We start from the raw sequence: 23,323 nt of genomic DNA, 5'->3' as shown, positions 1-23,323 counted from the left end.
AATTCTGTGTGTAGGAGAAAGAAAAAGGCTCTCTATGGTTTATAAGCAGTAGAAAACCTAGATTATAAACTCAAGTATCCAAAATGTTAATCAGGGCTGGTGAGATGGATTCTCTTTTCTTAGCCATACAGCACTTCAAGACGTTCAGTGAACTAGGTCTGTTCTGCCCATTCACAAGTTTCAGTGTGTGAAGACAAAGCGTTTGGTAGATGCTTCCCTTTAATAGCGATGGGTTCTCCGTGTAGAGCCAGGTTAGTGGCCGCAAAGTCTTATTGAAAGTTAAAATTTACCCACTTAACAATGTTTGTCGGCCTTGAAAATTTAGGAAAAGGAACAGGTAGCCTGGAGGGGGTAACTGGTTACTGAGTGAGATCTGGAAGTGACACAGCAGAGTGAAGGCCCTGCTGGGGCTGTCTGGAAGCAGCCTGTTTACGGCGCTTCCTCTACTCACCGGTGGCTTCCTGCTTTGGGTAAGTGAAGGAGGGAGAGAGTGGAGATTGTCAGAACCGCTCTGCTGCTTCGGGGGCGGTTGGGAGGGGGGTCAGGACCCGCTGCCACTGCTGCTTTTGGGGGCGGGACAGAGGGAGTGTTGTCAGAACCGGCTGTGGCTTCGGAAACTGGAGGGAAAGAGAGAGATCTGTGGCTGCCTTGATGCTTCAGGGGTTGGTGGGATGTAGGGAGGGAGGGAGATATGGTGCTTCCTTGATGCATCGGGGGATGGTGGGAGGGAGATTTAGGGCTGTCTTGATTTTTTGGGGCGGGAAGGAGGGAGATTTATGACTGCCTTGATGCTTCTGGAGCTAGTGGGAAAAAGGGAGGGAGATTTGGGGGCTGCCTTGATTTTTCGGGGGTGGGAAGGAGGGAGATTTGGGGTTGCCTTGATGCTTCGAGGGCTAGAGGGAGGGAGAGAGTGGGGTTGTTGAGGCAGGAGCATGACTTAGGTGGTTGTCATGTGAGGAGCACAGGAGATAATTTTTTTTTTTTGCCAGGAATTTTTTGTGCCGATTAACTGGGATTCGACTGTACTGTGGAGCTTATTTTTGAAGAGCGAAAAAAACTAGCAAAGTAAGAAAACCTGCATGGTAAAAAGGATTGCCCCCATGTAAAATCAACAAAAAAGCAAAGGAGTAGGGTTCTGACACAATGTCCTCCAACCAATGTAAAGTTTGAACAAATTGAGACTCTTTCTTCCAGCGTAAAGTTTAATCAAATGAAGTCCATTGCACTAATAGCTATTGGCATCCCCTAATAACTCACCCTATCTACAGCACCTGGTAACTTTAAGAATGAAAGAGGTGGCTAAGAAGCTGTTCCCAGCCCTCAGTGTTATCCCTTCCTTCTGGGGACGGAATCTAAAAGCAGGGTTGTCCAGGGCTGCAATCAAGTAGGATCTTCAGGATTTCCCCAATGAATTAGCACGAGATCTTTTTGCATGCCCTGCTTCCATTGTATGCAAACAAACCTCATGCATATTCATTTGGAAAATCCTGGAAACCAGACCTGGCGAGGTCCGAGGTTGGACACCATCCTAGCGCACATCGGCCTTGACTGAATTCTTCTCTATTGTGTCAGCCAGTGATCACTTGACAGACAAAGAAATCCTCATGACACCCACAGTACAGGGATAATGCTAGTATTATTCACAGAGCGGTTATTAAAAATCCCACATCTGATTTGTCTCCTCACTGCAAAATCTATTTGGAAACTGGGCTGGGAGGGAGGCAATGAATTGGATGCCTTGTCTGGTCCATTTCAGCTGCCTCCGTGCTAACCACGGCTTCAGCTCCTGGTGAGGGGCTGCTTTTCTCTGCTGGGCCTGTGGATCTTGCGCTTGGGAAAGGTGCTGAACTATCAGCCCCTTCCTCTCTGAAAGTTTCCATTCAGCCACACTCTAAGGGCAGCAGGTCAGAAGCAAGAATTTGCAGCATTAAAAGAACCCCTTTTTCAGCCCCCCCCCCCCCCCCACTGCGGATTATGTCATGGTGAACAGAGCCAAATTTCTCCCTTTCATAAGGCTAGGTGAGCTCTGTAAGTACACAGACTCCGTTTTGAGGTTCAGATTAGAGAATGACATGGGGATAAATTTGTCCCCGTCGGAACTCAATTTCCTTATTTTGTCCCCGCAAGTTTTGTCCCATTCCTGTAAGCTCTGTTTTAACCACACAAGCCTCAAACACTTATGATTTTAAAGTGTTTGAGGCTTGTGCAGGTGAGGACAGAGCTTGCAGCGACAGGAAAAGAACTCACGGGGACGAGGAAAAATTTGTCCCCGTGCCATTCTCTAGTTCAGATCCCAACCTAATCAATTCAGCCTTCCAATCCTTCTTAGAACCAGCTGTGCATGGACAATAATAGGTCTGTAATCTGGCATAGCATGAAAGCAAACTCAACGTTTGCAACATATGTGCAGCACTTTCTTAAGGGCAAGGCCGATACCTTCACAGGCTGGCTGCAGGCCGCTCCAGAAGCCGTTGGCATTGCAAAGTCTTTCTGCAGAGCCTCTAAGGGTGTAGCCGGGCTCACAGCTGAATCGCACCATGCTGGTCAGGCTGAAGTTGTCTCCGAGCCGAATCCCGTGAGATGGAACTCCTGGGTCTCCGCACACCCCGTGACTTTCTCCTGTCAGTCAACAAATCACATACAAATGGCTTTATCAGGACACTGAGTCATGTTCCAGCTGACAATTAGCCAGCGGTGGTCAGCACTTTTATACCTGCCGCCGGCTGTATTCCCAGATGTTTAATGCCGGGCCACATCTGGTTGTAGGTTGGCCACTAAAACTTATGTGGTTAAGTGAAATATTCAGGCCCTTAACTGCATATGACAGGACTGCTATTATGCAGTCCAATGTATGTGGTTAAGGGCTTAATACTGACAGTTAATACTGACAGTTAACTGTCTAAGTGCCAGCCCTGAACTGCCCCAAATTAGCAGATTCCAGCTTAGGTGTGGAATAACCTGGTTCATAACCTGGTTCAGTGCCACTGAATACTGGTGGTTAGCCCCGGACAAGAGATTTAAACCAGTCTTTCTCAACTCAGCCAGGTTTTCAGGATATCCACAATGAATATGCATGAATGGAGGCCATGTATGCAAATCAAGTTTGTGCCTATACACTGTGGATATCCTGAAAACCTGACTCCAGGATCGAGTTTGAGAAACACTGCTTTAAACAACCGGGAGCCTCTCTGGACCGTTTAACTTGCTTTGAATTTCAAGTGGAATATAGCCATCGTCAGGAAAGCTCTGGCTCACCGGAGGATACTAATCCCGACAAATCTGTGGTAACAGTGCAGGGTTGGGGGTGGGGGCTGCACTGCTCCAGGCACGGTACAAAATCTGTTGGATTATAGTCTGGTCCCACAGCAGTTTCTTGGCTTCCTGATGGGGGAATGACCATCCATTCCTTGTACGAAAGCACCAGTGACTCTCAGAAGTCTCATCATCCCTCTGGGCATTGACCAATAAAATTAAATAATCCTAATTAAAAGGAGAAAGGCAAGTGCAGCCAAGTAATACTGGTAAAATATAATTACAGCGATATAATTTTACTGCCTTTAACAGGAGATGGAGTTCATTTAATTCAGCGAGCCCTTTGAGTGGATCATTATTCCAGCAGTGCGACTTCCTGCCCAGAGACACGTGCGGCTTTGTCTTTTTTTTCTGGAATAAAGGAGATGCACCAGAGCTTGTGCAAGTCCCGTGGAAAGGAATCACTGGTGAGGAGCCCTGATCATTGATTCAGAACAGGTGACCTTCAGGCCTGAATTTGAACTGATACCCAAAGTCTGCAGACCTGACTGCAGATTTCCGACAGCCAAGCCAGGAAAAAGGTTGTCCCTGGCAAACTTGGTGTCTCTGAAAAGAGCCTTAGGCACAAGCGCCTCTGGTTAAGTTCTGCAGCATTTCTCTCGTCACTGCTTCCGCCACCTTTGCTGACAAGCTAAAAAAAAACGCAAATGTGTCTGATACAGAGATGAAGGAGGCTGTGAAAAGTGCACCAGGAGCTCCATTTTACTTGGGTGTCTTATAAGGGGGTTTGTAACACTCATGCAAGTCACGATGACAAGGGAGCTCTTAATTAGGACTGACCTAGAAGTGGTCTGAAATTGCTTGGAACACAATCTTGGGACTTTCTGGCTTAGACAGGATGTTAAACGCCAGCTGTTGACAGCTGGATGGGATGTAACGTGTCGATTCAAGTCATGTAGAAGCTCTGTCTTCATATGTTTGGGAAATGGTAGCAGAAACCTTATTCTCCTGGCTTATGGTTCTGCTCTGAGACACGGAAAGACGAACAGTGGAGATGCACCACGGTCCAGGTAAGCAACTTTATTTCAAAACTTTAAAAGTGCAATGGCTCGACACGCTTTGTGTTTTGGTCTACCACTGTGCAAAGTAGCACACATGAAAAAACACTTATAATGAGCTCTTGCTACTACGCAGAACAGCGTGAATCCTGACTGTGCAGGGCAGCGTTTATAATGCCTAAAACACTTTGAGGAACACTCTAAAGTGAATTCCCTTTAAAGTCTTTCCAGCAGACAGCCCATGTTGAGAGAACACATTTCAGCTGCAGAAAACATTGTGAACAACTGTTTCTAGTGGATCCTTGGTCTGGACAAGCCAATGCTAGTTCTGGAAGTGGTGCCAGAACGTTCCCTTGGGAATTCACTTTAGAAGGCCCATTTAGAGAATTTGGGCTTGTATGTCTTCCACACTGTAGCTCTGATTTGCACTGAATAGTCACTGGGTTATTTTGAACATTCCTGAGACTCCTTCGTTCCTTTCATCTAGCTGTCTCATATGCCTGGAATGAATGACCCGAGTTTGTCCGTCAAGCCCCTTCCCTTCCCTTGTTTAAAAGCAGACTGAAAACCCACCTTGTTGATATAGCCTTCAATCCTTAACCCTACTCTTCTGCCCTCCAAACCTTTCCTTCCCGGTATTTTAACCCATAGCGATTCCAGCTTGTTGGTCGTCTCTGCCGTGTCCATTTTTGTCGATTGTATGCTTTCTTTTATGTATAGGGCTATTCCACCTCCTTTCTGTTCTGTCCTGACGTGTCTTGGCGATAGAGCTTGTACCCCGGCAGTATCCCATTTGTTTTCTTCATTCCACCACGAAGCTGGATATTGGGGAGTCCCTGGACATCGTGTACCTGGACTTTAGCAAAGCATTCGATAGCGTACCACACCGCAGGTTACTGAGCAAGATGAGTTCTATAGGATTAGGTAACACATTGACGAAATGGGTTGGGAGCTGGCTTGGAGGTAGGCTCCAAAGGGTGGTGGTGAACGGCACCCCCTCCGAAATGACGGAGGTGATTAGTGGAGTACCACAGGGCTCAGTCTTGGGCCCAATCCTATTCAACATCTTTATAAGAGACTTGGCAGAAGGGCTTCGAGGTAAAATAACATTATTCGCCGATGACGCCAAACTGAGTAATGTAGTAGGCAAATGCACAACAGACGAAGATTCAGTGCCCGACAACATGATGCACGACCTACTCCTATTGGAGCGATGGTCTAGGACATGGCAACTCAACTTCAATGCCAAAAAATGCAAAGTTATGCACCTGGGCAGCCAGAATCCATGCAAGTCTTATACCCTTAATGGCGAGATCCTAGCAAAAACGGTAGCAGAACGAGACTTGGGGGTAATCGTCAGTGAGGGCATGAAGTCTGCCAATCAAGTGGAGCAGGCTTCGTCCAAGGCAAGACAAATCATGGGCTGCATACGAAGGGGTTTCGTCAGTCGTAAGGCGGAAGTCATTATGCCATTGTATAGATCCATGGTGAGGCCCCATCTGGAATACTGTGTGCAATTCTGGAGGCCGCATTATCGCAAGGATGTGCTGAGACTGGAGTCGGTGCAAAGAATGGCCACCCGGATGGTCTCGGGACTCAAGGATCTACCATACGAAAAACGGCTTGACAAATTACAGCTATACTCGCTCGAGGAGCGCAGAGAGAGGGGGGACATGATCGAGACGTTCAAGTATCTTACGGGCCGCATCGAGGCGGAGGAAGATATCTTCTTTTTCAAGGGTCCCACGACAACAAGAGGGCATCTGTTGAAAATCAGGGGCGGGAAACTACGAGGTGACACCAGGAAATTCTTTTTCACTGAAAGAGTGGTTGATTGCTGGAATAGTCTTCCACTACAGGTGATTGAGGCCAGCAGCGTGCCTGATTTTAAGGCCAAACGGGATCGGCACATGGGATCTCTTTACAGGGCAAAGGTAGGGGAGGGACATTAAGGTGGGCAAACTAGATGGGCTGTGGGCCCTTATCTGCCGTCTATTTCTATGTTTCAGAGACTCCAATTATGTCTATGTCCTCTGCATTGGCCATGGCTTCTAATTCCCCCATTTTGTTTCTTAGGCTCCTTGCATTAGTATATATGCAATTTAGATCCTGGTATTTTCTTGTCTTCATTTCCTTTCCCAGTGCTTCAGTCTTTAGTTTCTTCTCTTTTGTTACATTCCTTCTAACCTCCTCTTCTGGGTTAGTCGACTCCTGTAATATGTCCATTGTTTCTTCCCAGCCTTTTTTCCCCTCGGTATCTTCACGGGATACCTTCTTCCCCTCAACTGTATCCATAGCATCCTGTTTGTCTGTTTAGATTGTAAGCTCTTTCGAACAGGGACTGTTTCTCTGTGCGGCGCTGCTTGCATCTGGTAGCATTACAGAAATAATTAATAGGAGTAGAGTAGAGTAGAGTATTTCCCAAAGTGTTTTAGCCATTATATACACTGCCCTGCGCAGTCGGGATTCACGCTGTTCTGCGTAGTAGCAAGAGCTCATTATAAGTGTTTTTTCATGTGTGCTACTTTGCACAGTGGTGAAGGTTGCTATCAAGGCTCCTGAGGCAGTGAAAGTTTTTGAAATAAAGTTGCACCCCTGGACCTTGGTGCATCTCCACTGTTCGTCTATTCGTGCCCTCAGTTGTGGACTGACTCATCTAACTGTCCACGCACCTTATGCCATTGGCTTGCACTTTTGTGAGACAGGGAGCCTAGGAGGGATTATTACGTAGGCACATGATTTCATTGGCATGCTGTATACATGTGTAAATGTTTCATTATATCTTGGCAAAGGGCAAGAGTGTTCCAGCTCGGTTTACCTCCCCTGACTGAAGGTGAGAGGAGGACAGTGAGAAGATGTGTCCAAGAACATCTGCAGATCCTGAAATGCATTCTTCACGCACTGTAGAACCTGGACAAGGATTTAAATCTTCATTTGTTTAGAATTTGTAGGCTGGAAGGCACCAGGGTAGACTTTATTAATCTCCAAGACCATTTTTTGCCTTTTGTAATGTTTCATTCTCAACGGCAGAGAATAAATCTTTCTAAAACACTTAACTGGGTGCTTATGCTTTGGGTTGTTTTTTTTTTTTTATTGCATCTTAAAATATCAACCATAAAACCTGGTGTTTATGACTTATGACATAAACCCCAGAGGGTATTCATAATGAAAAGTCTCAGAAAAGAAATAGAAAATGAAACTAAGTTTTCAAGGTTATGAAACATCCGAGGGAGTGAAAAAATGTACAAAACCAAATTATGTATTGAAAAGTAGGCTCTCTGCTTAGCATAGCTTACAATTTCTCAGACATAATTGCTATATGTAAACCAGATAATGAAAAAAAAATTCAGACTCCCTAGCGTCCGTGCTTGATTTAGGAAGATTCTTTGGGAGCGCTTGGGGGAGGAATGGAGGAGACGAACAAGAGCAGAAAGAAAATAACGGCATTACATTGGGTTTTTTTTTTTTTAGCTTCCAGGGTAGTAAAGCAGTTCTAAAGTGGAAAAGAGCAAATGTTCTTACAATTTGCTGGCTCTTGGCTGGATAAGTTGTTTTTCCAGGAAAACATTCAGACTCTGGGCTTTGTACTGCAAATTCCCAAGTGCACACATGAGATAACAAGCAACAGGGGCCAGATTTCAGATCTTACTACCTCAACTACTTATTTCTGGAGATCCCCACCTTCAAGAAGATATAAACAGGATGGAGTCGGTCCAGAGGAAGGCTACTAAAATTGTGTGTGGTCTTCATCATAAGGAATATGGGGACAGACTTAAAAATTTCAACATGTATATTTTAGAGAAAAGGCGTGAGAGAGGAGATATGATAGAGACATTTAAGTACTTATGTGGCGTAAATGCGCATGAGTCGAATCTTTTTCAGTTGAAAGGAAACTCCAAAGTGAGAGGGCATAGGATGAAGTTAAGAGGTGATAGGCTCTGGAGTAATCTAAGGAAATACGTTTTTATGGAAAGAGTGGTAGATGCATAGAACAGTCTCCCGGAAGAGGTGGTGGAGACAGAGACTGTGTCTGAATTCAAAAGGACCTGGGATAGGCGCGTGGGATCTCTTAGAGAGAGGAAGAGATAATGGTTACTGTGGATGGGCAGACTGGATGGGCCCTTTGGCCTTTGTCTGCCATCATGTTTCTATAACTATAAAGCTCTATGACCTCACAATGCAGGTGTAAAGAGCCTTAGCCAATAGGGAGAGGAGGAGATTGTGGATGGGCCATTTGGCCTGAATCTTCCGTCATGTTTCCATATTTCTATAGCACTCCTAGATGTACACATACATGTAAGAGAAGGTTCCTGTTCCTCAGAGCTTACAGTCCATTCAAGACAGAGATAGGACAAATAGAGATCAGGGAGTTTCATTTAACTGCAGGTTATAGTTACAAACAAGATAGATATACATAGGAAAGCAAGTGGTAAAGATTTAAGTGGAGCTTGGAGAAGGTGAGTTTTTAGTCTGGGTTCGAATAGGACCACGATTAAGAACTCAGAGACCAGTTCCAAGTGTACAGCACAGCAGGTTGGAAGGATGGAGCCTGGAGCTGGTGATGGACATCACAGATAAGTGTGAACTTGCTATCCAAGAACAAGGGATTTGTCACATCCCCCCCCCAGCACTGCCTAATGGCAAACCCTTCTTCCCAATCCTACCTGAGCAGTGAGGAAGGGAGCCACTCCACAGTCCATCCAGCTGACACATGCGCGTGGAGTTCCCAGTCAAGCTCCGCTTCCCAAGGCAGCTATATCGAACAACCGAGCCCACGGTATGCCTGTCCCCCGAAATCTGTGCGTTTGGAGGAACACTGGGATGGCCACAGGAGACCACTGAAAGGAGAAGACGACCTTATTATTGCTCCTGGCTAGAGAAACACATCATAGTATCTACAGGTTGGGCAGACTGGATGGACCATTCGGGTCTTTATCTGCCGTCATCTACTATGTTACTATGTTACAAATATATGGCGAACACATTGTGCAGGATTTTGGAGGATCTGATCAAGACTTCTAGAAAGCTGCAAATTGCTCAGCACTTGTAAGATGAAAATAATCCTAGTTTAATCATAAAGCACCAGCAGGGAAGGCTTTACTGGAACAGTAGGTACATTCTTTAATTTACATAGAGTTCCCAGAATGCTCTACTGTTTCCTCATCCTGTATCTCAATCTTTTCCCCTTGTGTCCTTCTGTATCTGAGACACTTTAGCGCTGATGCATAGAATACAGGCTGATATTTTTCTGTGTGCACGCGTCAACAAATTTTCAAAATGAAAGTGCCGGCATGCTTCTGCTTTGGCAATTATCCCTGAGGCTTTCTGCGTTTGCCTGCACACCCTTCTCGGGGTTCATTTATGCACATATGTTTGGATTTTTGAAAACCCTTTCCTAACCCTGCTCCAGTTCAAGTAAAAGTTAGAGCCAGCGCTACCTTCAGGGCAGCTGGATGCTTGCTGGGGGGCCAGTAAAGTGTTATGCTGGCTGGCTCTTCCTCAAGCTATTCACAGGCATTCCCAGAATGGAGGCAGAGAGCCACTAGCCACTCTGGTTATGAGATTATTCATTAAAAAATATCCCCGAGAGAGATGTGCAAATCGTGCTAGCAGCACTTGCAAATCTGTGTTCTGCGTATTCATGGTGCATTTTAAACCCGAAACCTCGACTGGCTTCACAAACACTGTCACAGTTTGGTGGGTTACTTAACGCTTTCCAGCCTGGACCCAAACTCAACCGCACTCCACACGTGGCATAGCATTTCATCGACTGCTACTGCGGCCTTCTCAATTCACCCACTGCAGTAACTTACGAAGGCACTGAGGATGTGCACGGTCCCAGGTAGCGTCGCCCTGGCAGGTTAGGACGTGAGTGCCCAAGAGGTAAAATCCATGGCTGCATTCGTAGGAGACAGTCGTCCCGAAGCTGAACCTGTGAGGGCCTTTGGTCTGTATCTGGCGGATGCTGTTTTCCACATATCCTGGGTCGGTGCAGTTTACAACTGCCGAAAAAGAAAGCAAGAAGGGAGGATGTAAAGTGAGGAGATACCAGCTGCTTCCAACCCTCCAAATACTTCACTGCAACAAACTGAGGACATCACAGGCGGCTGGAATCATCGCACAAGAGAAAAGGTGAGGCTGGTTTTATCTCATTGTTCTGTTCTTCATGAGTTTGCCTAGCATTGATCTCCCCGACCTCTGCCCCATGCACACAGTTCTACACCAGGGTGCATGTTCTATAAGCCTAGTCCAAGACCACGAGCCCAAGTGAAGACAGGAGTCCAGATCCCCACCTAGCTGTGTTCATTACATGCAAAACAATGTATTCCCTAATTTCTACATGCACCTGTGCGTCCCATCCTACTGCGGGATGACCCACCCTTTGGTCCGTATTTTAGAAGAGGTGAATTATGCGTGTAAATAACCGCTACGGCACGTAAAAGCCTAGAATGCCATTATCTGCATGTCTTCTTCCCTTATAGAAATCCCCCCCTTCCAAATGTTTATTAGAGTGTAGGCTGGGGGAAGAGACCGTGAGGATACTCCCTGACACACAGCATAAAATGAATCAAGGTGACTCATCTCGAAAAGTCACCGCTAAGAGAAGTCGGGACCTTCCCCAAAGGGGCCGAGCGTACTTACTCGTGCATGTGGGCAGGGAGCTGTTCCACTGGCCGTTTGCTTGGCACTGTGACAAGGAAGCCCCTTCCAGAACGTATCCTGTGTTACAGATGAACTTCACCAAGTCATTCAGGTTGAACTGAGACCCCTGTGTCAGGCCATTGCCAGGGTTACCAGGATGCCCGCAGGTGATGGCTGCAAGTAAAATGTTACAAAGTCAGACGCTACACAGACACTGCCTCAGGGGTCTGAGGTGGCCACTACACTGCGGAAACCGAAATTAGTCAGACATAATGCGACATCTATCTTGGGCCGATTGGCTGCAGGATGGGGACATGTGATTTGCTACAATCTGCATTAAAAAACTTAAGCATCATTCTGGATTCTTGTTTCCAGCCAGAGAAGCAAGTGATGACGGTGGTGAGGTCAGGGCACAGCTGTCTTGAGTGTTGAGAAGAGTCACCTGTGTTATTGTTACGATCTATCTACAATGGGTTCCTCAAGAGCTGTCTTTCAGGTGACCTGGAATACGGCTGTGAAAGCTGTGATTTGCAGTTGGCCCTGGCAGAGACTTTTTCAAAATTAACTGCTTACATTGATTTCCAATTACCTAGAACAGTGTTTTCCAGCTTCTTTAAGCTAAGTGCCCCCCAAGTCAAGCTTCCAATCAGTCATCCCGGATGTATATTCCAAAAACGGACATATTCTAAATGACTTTTTGTACCTTGGTTTGCTCATTTTCTAATCATGCTGGTCCAAGTATCTTTTTCTGCTTTTCTCTGCCCTCACTTAACTCTCTTGCCAGAGTCTCCTGTCCATTTGACAATTCTCTTTCCATACCAATCATCCATCTCCTTATCTGTGTCACAATCTTTCCCCATTTCCCTCCCCTCTCCACTATCCAACATCAGTCCTTTATTTCTCTTGCCCTCCTGCCCTGGCCATACATCTCTCTCTGACCCTCCCCCCAATCCTCTCTGTATTTCTCCTGCCACCATTCAGCACTGCCCCATATTTCCCTCCTCTCTCACCACTGCACATTTCTCTCTCCTCTCCATACATCCAGCATCACCTCTTTGTCTCTTTCCTCCTAACCCCCACTATCCAGAATTCCCTCATCTCTTCCCTCACTACCCCCTTCTCCCTCTGGTTCCCCCCTCAACCCATCTTTCTCTTCCTTCTCCCTCCTCTATCAATGTTCCCTCTCTTTCTCTTTCCTTCCCCATCCCAGTCACTCATTCCTTAACAGACATCTCCATTTCATCTTTTCGCACATCCACTCATTGCTGCCTTCCCCTCCCTGTCCCCACTTGCTTGCCTGCAGAGCCACTGACTTCCCTTGTTCACAGCAGCACCAAGAAACAGGCACTGTGTCTTTCCCTTCCCTGACACCTACCTGTTCCCTCACCAACTGCCTCCTCGACTCCATGGCTGCATGCTGCAAGCAAACCGAAATGAGGCACGGAGCCATGGCCTTGTGTGCACCACTGATGACTCATCGGTCCCGCCCCCTATGATATAATTTCCTGTTTTAACTGCCAGTGGTGCACACAATTGTTTTATTTTGCTTGCAGTATGAAATTAAGTAAAACCTAGTCATTTCTTTTATATAAGTTGATTGGTAGAAGTTAGATCACATGATCACACAGTACTATGGAGCAATTTCAGTGAAAGACTGGACACTGGTACGCAGGGTAGGGCTTCTTGGACTGGAATTTCAATGTTGAGGGAAGGAAATGAGGAGATGCAGAGGAGGAGGGGGAAGACCGCTCCATTCAGACTTTGGCTGCTGGCTGGACCAATCGGTCAAGTATCCAGAATCCAGATGAATAAAGAGGTTCCATTTCTCAACAGTTCACCTGCAAAATCACTATCACTACCATATATACTCAAATATAAACCCATCCAAATAATAATAACTTCATTCTTTTATACCGCCATAACCAAAAGTTCTAGGCGGTTTACACTAAAAAGAGCGAAATACAATAATACAGTAAAAATACAAATATTTGTAAAATAGAATTTCAATAATAAAACTCACTAAGTAATAAACTTATCGAACAAAGTGGTCTTATTTAATTTCCGAAAACTGCAATAGACCGAGCTAATGTTTTTCCCCCAAAAAGGGGGAAAAAAAGGTTTACTCGAACATAAACCGAACTCATGTTAGTCTTGCATGGCTTCTGTGGGAGTGAGTGGCCCTGAGGTTGTGAGTTCAATCTCAGCCTGCTCCTTGTGACTCTGTGTAAGCCATTTAATCCCTTCATTGCCCCAGGGGCTACAGTTAAATTGTGAGCCTGCAGGGACAGACAGGGAAAATACTTGTGAGTTCCCACAGTTTAATTACCACCTTTTCATGAAGAGATTCACCCAAAGCGATTATAATACATTGAGTAGTAATCAGGCACTCTTGTCTGCCATTCTGAGTAGTGAGATTGCACGGAACAGGATCGCTCTTGCCCTGACTCACCACTGGAACAACTAGAGGTAGGCCCAGAGAGAGGCCTGCGATGGATGTGAGAGGGGAAAGACTCAAATATAAACTGAGACCCCCCTTCTTGGGTCATTTTTTCGATCCAAAAATTAGGTTTATATTCGAGTATATACAGTCATTCTTACACTGCCCACACCTGAACCTGAACACCTTCGCTCCTCTCTCCAAAATGGTCTCTCTGGGCTACACCATTGCATCTTGACCAGTAGGGTTCTACCTCTCTTTCACAATGTAAAGAAGAATGAACAGAACATGCGTTAGAATATCTCACTAGTTCTCTTCAGCGAATTGATACAATTAAAAAAATTCTTTAGGTGGAACAGGAGATGGGACATTGTGGCAGCCGGGTGCTGCACCTTTTACGGACACAAACACTACTTACGCACACAGACAGGGGTCTTCCCGGACCAGTGGTGGTCTTGCTGGCAGATTCTCACAGACATGCCAATCAGTCGGAAGCCAGGGTTGCACTGGTATACCACACTGCCTCGGTAATTATAATTCTCTCCATTTATGTGCCCGTTGACGATAGGATCTGGGGTGCCACAGTGACCAGCTGGAAGCAGAAACAGAGACAGGGGGCCCAGGTTTAGCAGTTTGAATTTAGAAAGCTCCCACCCTTCTGGGCCGCCATTCTGGCTCATGTTTGAAAAGAGTTCTGCCTGTTTTTCATATTGATTACTACCTCTCCGGGCCGATATAAGCCGGCCACTGACTGGTTAAATTGCATGCTCAGGCCTAACTGCTTGTATTCTGGGGCTCTTAACCAGCTGAGGGCCACTGTATATCACAATTTGACTACTCAAATCTGGCTTTGCTGGGAGTGTTCTGGTGGCAAAGTCAGCACTTGGCTGCTTAACTGCTGACCTCAGCACCAAACAACAAAACCTTCAGAAGAGAAATCAAAATCTTGTTATTTCAGAAATTTATCAAGACGAGCTCATGACATAACCAGTTACTTCAATCTATCTCCAGAGCCCAGTTGTTCCAACCAAATAGCTATCTTGTAATCTTCTGGATATGATCAGAATCTCCTCATATTGTAAGCCACCTAGAACCGCAATGTAGAGGTGGAATAAGAAACACCAACGTCATATAATGATATTCAGCCCTTACGTGGCCAGGGTTACCGTATAAATGGAGCCACATAAAGTCTGTCCTGTTTTTATGAGGGAACTCATGGCTGCTCAAGGGATGAATATCGACCTAAGTGTCTCAACCAGCTTAAAAATAACTGTATATTCAAAGCTGAAGCCGGCACAGGTTCCAGTCAGTGGTGAGAAAGACACTCACCTCCTGATGGCTGCACCACTGAGAACTATGTCCCCTGCACTGAAACTCACTGGGCCTCTGGATGTGCCACAAGGCCTCTAGCAACTCTGACATACAAACGATTGCTCAAGCAGGTCCCAAACAGGTTTTCAGGGTTTTAAGTATGCATGTAACCAAAGCACTGAAAACCCAAGTGAGTGAAGATCCCCAAGGAGAGGCTGGGGAATCCTTGTTCTAGATCTCTGATATTAACAGGTTGCTGGTGTGGCAGCCCATCCCTCACACCGAAGGTCTTGTTGTACTCACCCAGGCACTTCACTTCCAGCCCACTCCAGAGCCCGTTGGCCATACATTCCCTGACGCGAGATCCCACCAGCGTGTAGCCAGTATTGCATGAAAAGATGGCAGTTGCGCCGTAAACAGTTAAAATTCCAATGCGGTTCCCATTGGATGGTGTTGGGACGTCTCCACAGGAGATAACTGAAAAAGATTCCAGAACATTCTCTCAAAGGTGGCGCATGGAATCGACTGTTACATCTACATTTTTTGAAGTTGCACCACTGACCTTGCCACATTACAACCCAGGCTGAGGGAAGAGTGATAATGCTGCACCCAGTGGTGCCCCTCCCCTCTTCTCCATCTCCCTCACCATGCACACGCCCTCCTTCCCTTCCCCCGTGCCTCTTTAATTTTCCAGGCGCAAGTAGCATCATTAACTTGCTGCCCACCTCGTGTTGGCGCTCCCTCTGATGTCACTTCCAAGGTGCAGGACCTGGAAGTGACGTCTGAGAGAGGCGACACCGATGTGGGCAGCAAATTTGTGATACTGCTCACTCCGGGAAAATTAAAGAGGTACAAGGGGAGGGACGGGGGGTTGGGAAGGAGTGGAGAGGAGGACAGGTGCTGGCGCCTGCCCCCCACCTCCCCCCCCCCTTTATTATGCCACTGGATGCACCAGAAGATGTTATGACTGCCATACTCAAACACCAACTTGCATTCAGCCTTAGGGACTCAATTCCTTTCATAATAACCTTTAAAAACATGGTGGTTTTGATCCCTTGAGTTTCCTGGGCCTGGCTAGCTGTGGAGAGGACACTTGACCTCCTCATGGAAGCACCACGCCATGCTGGCCTCGCCCTGGCACAAAGAAAGCCACAGAACTGCAGCTTATAATCTGGTGCAAACAGATGCTTGAAGTCTCTGTTTACAATGTCCCGTGTCAGGAAGAACTTTGAACAAGTCATGATTGGCAACTAGACAGGATTTTGGCAGAGAAAGACTCTCTGTGGCACTCACATGGATGGTTTGTGACAAGGAGGTAACTAATAACGGAGACGCAGGGTGACCGAGGAGGCCATTTTCAAAGAGAAACTCCATCAGCTTTTGCAATGTAAAGATGCAAGGTTAGGGCTAAATGTATTAACCTGTGTTAATATTTCAACATGTGGACCCTAAATAGCAATAACAAAGGTTATTAACCCCCCTTTTACAAAAACGTAGTGCGTTTTTTATCATTGATCGTGGCGGTAACAGCTCTGACGCTCATAGAATTCCTTTGAGCGTCAGAGCTGTTACCGCCGGGGCTGGTGCTATGGTTTTGTAAAAAAACAAAACAAAACAAAACAAAACATAGAAACATGATGGCAAATAAAGGCCAAATGGCCCATCTGCAGCATCCATTATCTCCTCCTCTCCCTATTGGCTAAGGCTCTTAACATTTGCATCTCCTCTTCCTATAGGCTAAAGCTCTTTACATCTGCATTGTGATGTCATAGAACTTTATGGTTATAGAAACATGATGGCAGATAATGACTAAATGGCCCATCCAGCCTGTCCATCCGCAGTAACCATTATCTCTTCATCTCTCTAAGAGATCCCAGGTGCCTATCCCAGTCTTTCTTGAAATCAGACACAGTCTCTGTCTCCACCACCTCTTCGGGAGACTGTTCCACGCATGTACCACCCTTTCTGTTAAAAGTGTGTGTGGGGGGGGGGGGGAGGAGGGGAGTAAATCTGCTCAGATTGTAAACCCTCTGGGACAAAGAAATACATTCAGGTACAACAGATAACTCACCTTGGCATTCAGATTTTGGGGTTTAATTATCCAAATCTAATACAAAACCACTTGAAAACTGCCCTCGTTATTCTCTCCACCCCAGGTCCATGCAAGGAGTTGATGAGAATACCAGAATCATGTGTTCAGTTATTCTCTAGTATCTTGTGACTTCTCCTCAGTCCAGCTGGTGGGTCACTTTCACATTTTTCTCCCTGTGGCTGACTCTTCCTGGAGTGGATGTTTACATGCACCTATCTACTCCCATCAACAGCACATTTGTGAGGTGACAACTCACACACGCACATCTCTCTGTTAGTATGAGATCACACCCGAGCTGTCCCTTCCTGAGATATGCTCTTCCTTGTTTTGCAGCCCTCACCTTTACAAGTAGACACAGAATCGCCGTAACTCCACTTGCCACTGGCTTGGCATTCAATGATCCGCGGCCCGGTGCAGTAGTAGCCAGGGTCACAGACAAGCATGAGCTGTGCGCTGTGTTGCGCGTCTGAGATCAGCCTCCAGCGGCCGTGCTCCACTGCTACAGGGCTGATGTCTGGGCAGGTGACAGCTGCAAGGCAGAGGGAGGAAGACAGCGGACAGGAGTGAGGCCAAAAAGAAGGAAAGATAGTGTTAGGAAAGTCAAGACCAGATGCCTAGATAATGCATTATTTCAATACCGTGTCCAGCTGTTTTTTCAGATTTTGTTTATGTATTAGATTAGGGAGCCATTTCTATACCTGGGTGGCACAAGGTAGGTTAATCCTATAAAGCTCATGGACCCACCAGATTTGTAAATAGAATTCTAGAGTGAGCAGCATCAATTCGCCTACATTTTAACACTCCCAGTCGCACCAACTCAACAGCAGGCATAAATGCGTACTTTAGCATGTAACGTTCATTTATAGTTTGTTAGGTTTTTGGGGTTTTTTTGCTGAGGAATTTGCAGGCGTCACTTACAGAGCGCCCAGCTAGTGCTTCACCGTAAAGCCAAATACACAATTGCGAATCCTTTGTGTAAGAATCCCTGAAATTCTACTACATCAGATACATTTGTCACATTGATGATTGAAGGAACATTACCGAGCACTGGTTTGGATATTTTCACTATTCTTTTGGGGATTGATCATTAGATTTTGAAGTACTGTTAATTGCTTCGATTATGATGGTCCAAAAAATGTTTAAGGACAAGAGACAGTGAAGCGTGTGGATCTGCCTGATGGTTTAGTATTTCATAAAGGTGACACGGACACCTGTCAGCTATTATAGAAGCAGCTTGTCAAATAATTGCTTGTTGACTCTTTCCAAAAACACTAGGACTAGGGGGAATGCAATGGAGCTACTAAGTAGGAGATTTAAAACAAACTGGAGAAAATATTTCTTCACAAAACTTGTAATTAAACTCTGGAATTCACTGCCAGAGAATGTGGTGAAATCAGTTACCTTTGCAGGGTTTAAAAAAGATTTGGATAATTTCCTAAAAGAGAAGTCCATAGGCCATTATTGAGATAGTTTGAGGAAATCCACTGCTTATTCCTAGGATAAGCAGCATAAAATCTGTTTTACTACTTGGGATCTAGCTAGGTACTTGGGACTTTTCCGCATACAGTTAAACAATTAATATCTCCTCACACATCTTACCCCAACCTAATCGTTTGGCCCCACCCATATCATACCCCTTTCTTCCCTCGAGGAAACAACAATTTGTAACTTTTACTCCCTAATGTTTTCTCCTTATGTATCTTAGTTCGTCTGTATTGTCAGTTTGTCGTAGCCCTCTGAAATTTTTTTAATGTAAAATAACTTGTTTTATTGTCCTATGCTAAAATTCTTTTATTATGTAATTCGCTTAGTTTTAATAGGCGAACCATCAAATTTTAATAAACTTGAAACTTGAAACTTGACCTGGGTTGGTCACTGTTGGAAATAGGATACTGGGTTTGATGGACCTTTGGTCTGTCCCAGAATTGCAGCTCTTATGTGAGCCAAGTACAGGGCAATGAAGCCATTGTGACATCACTGATGAGTTTGGCTCTTAGGCATTGATGGAATGAGGCATTATGACATCACAAGCTCAGCTCTGGATTGTTGCTACTCTTTGGGTTTCTACTGGGTACTTGGAACCTAGGTTGGCCACTGTTGGAAACAGGATCCTGGGCTTGATGGACCTTCGGTCTGTCCAAGTAATGGTAACTTCTGTAATGGTATCTTATTCTGATTCCTTATAGTGTCGAAATGCCCTCACATACATCTGTAGTTCCTCTGAAACACGCGCCTCTGTCCCCACAAGCACCCCCAAATTCTATGAACGGTGCCCAATCATAGAGTCGGGTCAGTTACACGCATAACATAATGAGCTACTTGATGCTAAATTGGAGAGAAGTTCAATATTTGATTTTAACCAGCACAATTTGGTACTAATTAGCAGTTGTGCGCGTGACTGACTTACACCCCTAGAATAGCCTTATTGGGTCAGACCAAAGGGCCATCAAGCCCGGTAGCCCGTTCTCACGGTGGCCCTAGTACCAGGCATCTAACTTCTCTCGCTTGCAACTGCAAAGGGGCTGCTAACGGGGGAGGGGAAGAGCGACTGATCTCGCACGCCCGTCACCCCTTGTAGAAGAGTTGCATTTATGCATCCAACTTCCGCCTTTAGGTTTATTTAGATTTCTAGCCACTCCTCCCAGGGTAGCCCAGAACGGGTTACATGAAAACATCCACAGTTACCTTGACAAACACATAACCAATTATGGTCCCCTTTTACTAAGCAGCCGTGCAGGATTTTACTGCGGCCTGGCGCACTGAAGGCTCCGATGCTGCTCTGACGCTCAAAGGAATTTGGGGCATTTAGCACTCTGGGCCTCGATAGAAACTTCTACTGAGGCTTAGTGGGAGGGGTTATGTTAATACAATAAAGCCATCGTAAGAAATCTCATCAAAATTTAAAACCCAATCCCATAAGTGGTTGCGCTTAAAGTCTGGCGTGCAACTGCGCCCAACTCTGCCGTTATAGAACGCCAAGTTTTTTATTTTTTCCTCCATATGTTGAATTTATGCACAGACATCACAACTCCATCCCTGGTCGCCAGGCTTGTTCCGCCTCTGGGAATGCCTGTGTGAAGATCTCTAAAAGTTCACCTAGTCTTTTGAGGCAAATTCTTGCGTGTGGCCATATAGTTCTGCACTTTAAACATGCTTCATAAATACCGCCATAACACCAGAGTAGCTACAAAGAGGTGTGACTCAGCTCCATCTGGCTACAGAGACCCAGTGGTTAGGGTTACCAGATTTTCTGTCTGGAAAATCTGGACCCCTAGACCCGCCCCCCAGGCCCGCCCAGCTCTACCCATCCATGCCCTGCCACGCCCCCAATCCCGCCCCCCGCTGCCTGCTTTTGTCAGGCAGGACATCCATGCATGCGTGGTTGCGCACGTGATGTTATCGTTTCATATCCGTGCATGCGCGGATGCCCTCCTGCTCGAAGGAGAGCCTTTCAAAACCTGGACAAAGTGCCGGGTTTTGAAAAGCCGTCCGGACACCCGGACATGTCCTGAAAAGGAAGACGTATCCGTGGAAATCTGGACGTCTGGTAACCCAACCAGTGGTGTACCATGGGTAGGGTGGGGGAGCAGGCAGGAGTCATTGAGCCACTGCCAGCTCTATCAACTTCCTGTTCCAGAGCAGGAGATCAGCAGAGCCGACAACCAGATACCCTGGAGCTCCACAATGCACTTGGAGGAGGGAGGGGTGCTCGGCTCCAGGTGGCCACCAAGCTAGACATTCAGCATCTCTCCACCGTTCCACTAGAACCGCATAGCATAACGGACCAGTTCCAAGCCCAGTTGTTTAAAGATTATTCTAAAGGATCTAAATCAGATTCTTTCCAAAACAACAGCTTCTCACCGAGAAAAATTCTGATGCACTGCTTTCCAATATATGTAATTTGTGGCATTGGTGCTTATCATAGTAATTCAAAAAGAGAAAAGATTAACTAGTAATAATAAGATCCACAAAAAAGTTAATCAAGAGAGCAATTATGAAACTGATGTTAGTCAAATCATTAAATGAGGATTATCTAAGTGAAGGAAAAGATCTCAGAATTGCCACTCCTAGGATCATAATAATATCATCCAATATGGAATAGTGGCGTGGATATCTTTCATTGATCATAAAAACCTTCACTAATATTATATAATGATTTGACTAAATACATCAACATAATTATTAAAGCTAAAACTCCCTACATCTTAGTTAATAAAAAAGGACATTATTAAAAAAACTGTGCATAAAGTGGATGATATTATTATGATCCTAGGAGTGGCAATTCTGAGATCTTTCCCTCGCTTATCATAGTAAGCCATGAGGACAGGCTCGGACACTGTTCACCAACACTTTGCAGAACTCACCCCAAGCACTGCTGACAGACCCTGCTGGTACCCCCTCCCCCCTCAATGCTCACCTGCACACAGTGGAGGGATATTGCTGTTACTCCACTGTCCTGTCTCCAGACACTCAGCTGTCGAGTCTCCAGGCGACTGAAGGTGAAATCCTTCCTTGCACTGGTAAACCACCTTGGTACCCACGGTGTATTCCGTGCCAAAAGCCATCCCATTCTTGGGGGCCTTAGAAATCCCACAGGACAAAGCTAGACCGGAGGAAGGGAAGGAAAACAGGGCCCAGTTAGTTTTTGCACTGATCTGCAAATGTCACTTGAGCACAGGGCACTGATTTATTCCTTAATAGGATAGCCAAGGGTACTCCAGGTAATAACTCAGCAACTATTAATTAACTCGAGTAATTAATTAATGACCAGCAAAACAGACCCAGAAACTGAAGTGATAATCTGGACTGTTGTGTTTTGGTTCCTGAAAGAGTAGAGGGAGTCCATGCAGAAGGGGGGGGGGGGTGTCTAGACTTAACACTGCGCTGAATACCAAATGAACTGAAGGCTTAGATAGCAGAAACGAAGCCTGTGCTGACATGAATTTTACACTTAGTTTCGTCTGCCTGATGAGATTAATGGGTAGAAGGCCTCTCCTGCACAGGACTGAGGAGAAGAGACACATGTTCTCATGGGATGGTGTTTGAGGAAAATGACCTGCACCAGCCAATCAACATATATAGGAAATATCAGAACACTGGAAAATGCTAAAACTGTCTCTGGAATGATGCAGGGACTGGACTGCTGGCTGTGTACTAGAGGTCTGCAGAAGAACGGGGATCGTGGGAATCGCGCGGGTCCCGTGGGGTTCCCGTGGGAATCCCCCCTAATCCACGGGACTGCCACGGGGACCCCCCTCTGGCCCACGGGACTCCCACGGGGACCCCCCTCTAGCCAATAGGACTCCCATGGGGATGGAAGGCTTTGGAAGCAGGGTTCGTCCATATAATATAATGGACACGTCAGCCTTAGTAAAAGAGGGGGTTTATAAGTTAATTACCTGAACAGAAAACAAAAAAAGGGTTCCACCAAAGAGATTCCACAAGGAAAACAGCAGCGCAAACAGAAAAGAAACTGTGGAATTGATGATCCGGTCAAAAGTAATTGCTGCTTTTTATGGGGACGAGTGAAGATGGAGGATCCTGGTGGGGACGGAGAGGATCCTGGCGGGGACGGGTGGGGATGGAGAGGATCCTGGCGGGGACGGGTAGGGACGGAGAGGATCCTGGTGGGGACGGGTGGGGACGGAGAGGATCCTGGCGGGGACAGGTGGGGATGGGTAGGATTTCTGTCCCCGTGCAACTCTCTACTGTCTGAGGTTACTCCTCCAGCGAGCTTGAATGCATTGAGAGTCCTGGATAAATCAGTGCTTTTCTGTACTAGTCCTCTTTAAAGGTAAGAAATCGAAAGAAAAAAAACCAATTAATTAAAAAAAGAGAATAAAGCGATACATTAACCTCACCTTTTCCAAAAGCACGGAAGAGGTTTTTCGTGCCGGCCAGTGCACTGAATACTCTACGCTGCTCCAACAGTCATAGAATTCCGATGAGCGTCGGAGCAGCGCATTCAGCAGACCGGCCGATGCTAAAAACCTCTTCCACAATTTCGTAAATGGGGAGGGGGCAATTAAATTAGCACAATAAATAAGGTTGGTTTGTTTTTTAACAAGCTTTCAAAGGCCAGAACCTTCTTCCTCAGGTCAGGATGGGCAAAAGAGACACTATCAGAATATATAAGTGAAACATAAAAGCATTCCAGTGATATTGTCATGGCAGAAGTTAGGGGTGAAAGAAACAGGGAGAGGAAAAAAAAAGTAGAATTTAATGGTTTATAATGCAAAAGTAAGATCCGTCTTCTTGGTATCAAAATGGTTTATCTTCCAGCATCTTATGATCCTGGGTTGTTCCAATCAAAGCTGTTTACATATTATAAGCAGCCCTTATTTTGTACCTGGGTCACTGGAAGGATAAGGAGCTACAGTGAGAAACGAACCGGGTGCCCCTGGGTCTCCAACTAATGCACTGACCGTTATGCCAGTCAGTATTCAGACCATCAGAAGGGTAACTAGGGGTAACCAGATTTTACTTTAGTAAAATCCGGACCCCCAGGCCATCCCCGCCCCGTCTGAAACA

General features: G+C 45.9%; 1 protein-coding gene across 1 annotated transcript in view; it reads right to left on the bottom strand.

Moving 5' to 3' along the window:
- The window catches only part of CSMD2 (CUB and Sushi multiple domains 2), a 536,551-nt gene that overhangs the window by 25,047 nt on the left and 488,181 nt on the right, over positions 1-23,323 (bottom strand). The window contains exons 49-56 of the mRNA XM_033956853.1: positions 21,210-21,395; positions 17,133-17,321; positions 15,004-15,177; positions 13,808-13,981; positions 10,953-11,126; positions 10,124-10,312; positions 8,975-9,148; positions 2,437-2,619 (exon numbers count right to left, since the gene is read on the bottom strand). Of these exons, the coding sequence (XP_033812744.1) occupies positions 2,437-2,619; positions 8,975-9,148; positions 10,124-10,312; positions 10,953-11,126; positions 13,808-13,981; positions 15,004-15,177; positions 17,133-17,321; positions 21,210-21,395 (1,443 nt within the window). The remainder of the gene's footprint in view (positions 1-2,436; positions 2,620-8,974; positions 9,149-10,123; positions 10,313-10,952; positions 11,127-13,807; positions 13,982-15,003; positions 15,178-17,132; positions 17,322-21,209; positions 21,396-23,323) is intronic.

The sequence above is a fragment of the Geotrypetes seraphini genome, chromosome 8 (genome assembly GCF_902459505.1).
Source record: "Geotrypetes seraphini chromosome 8, aGeoSer1.1, whole genome shotgun sequence".
Taxonomy (NCBI): Eukaryota; Metazoa; Chordata; class Amphibia; order Gymnophiona; family Dermophiidae; genus Geotrypetes; species Geotrypetes seraphini.
This window is presented reverse-complemented; position numbering and strand designations above follow the sequence as displayed.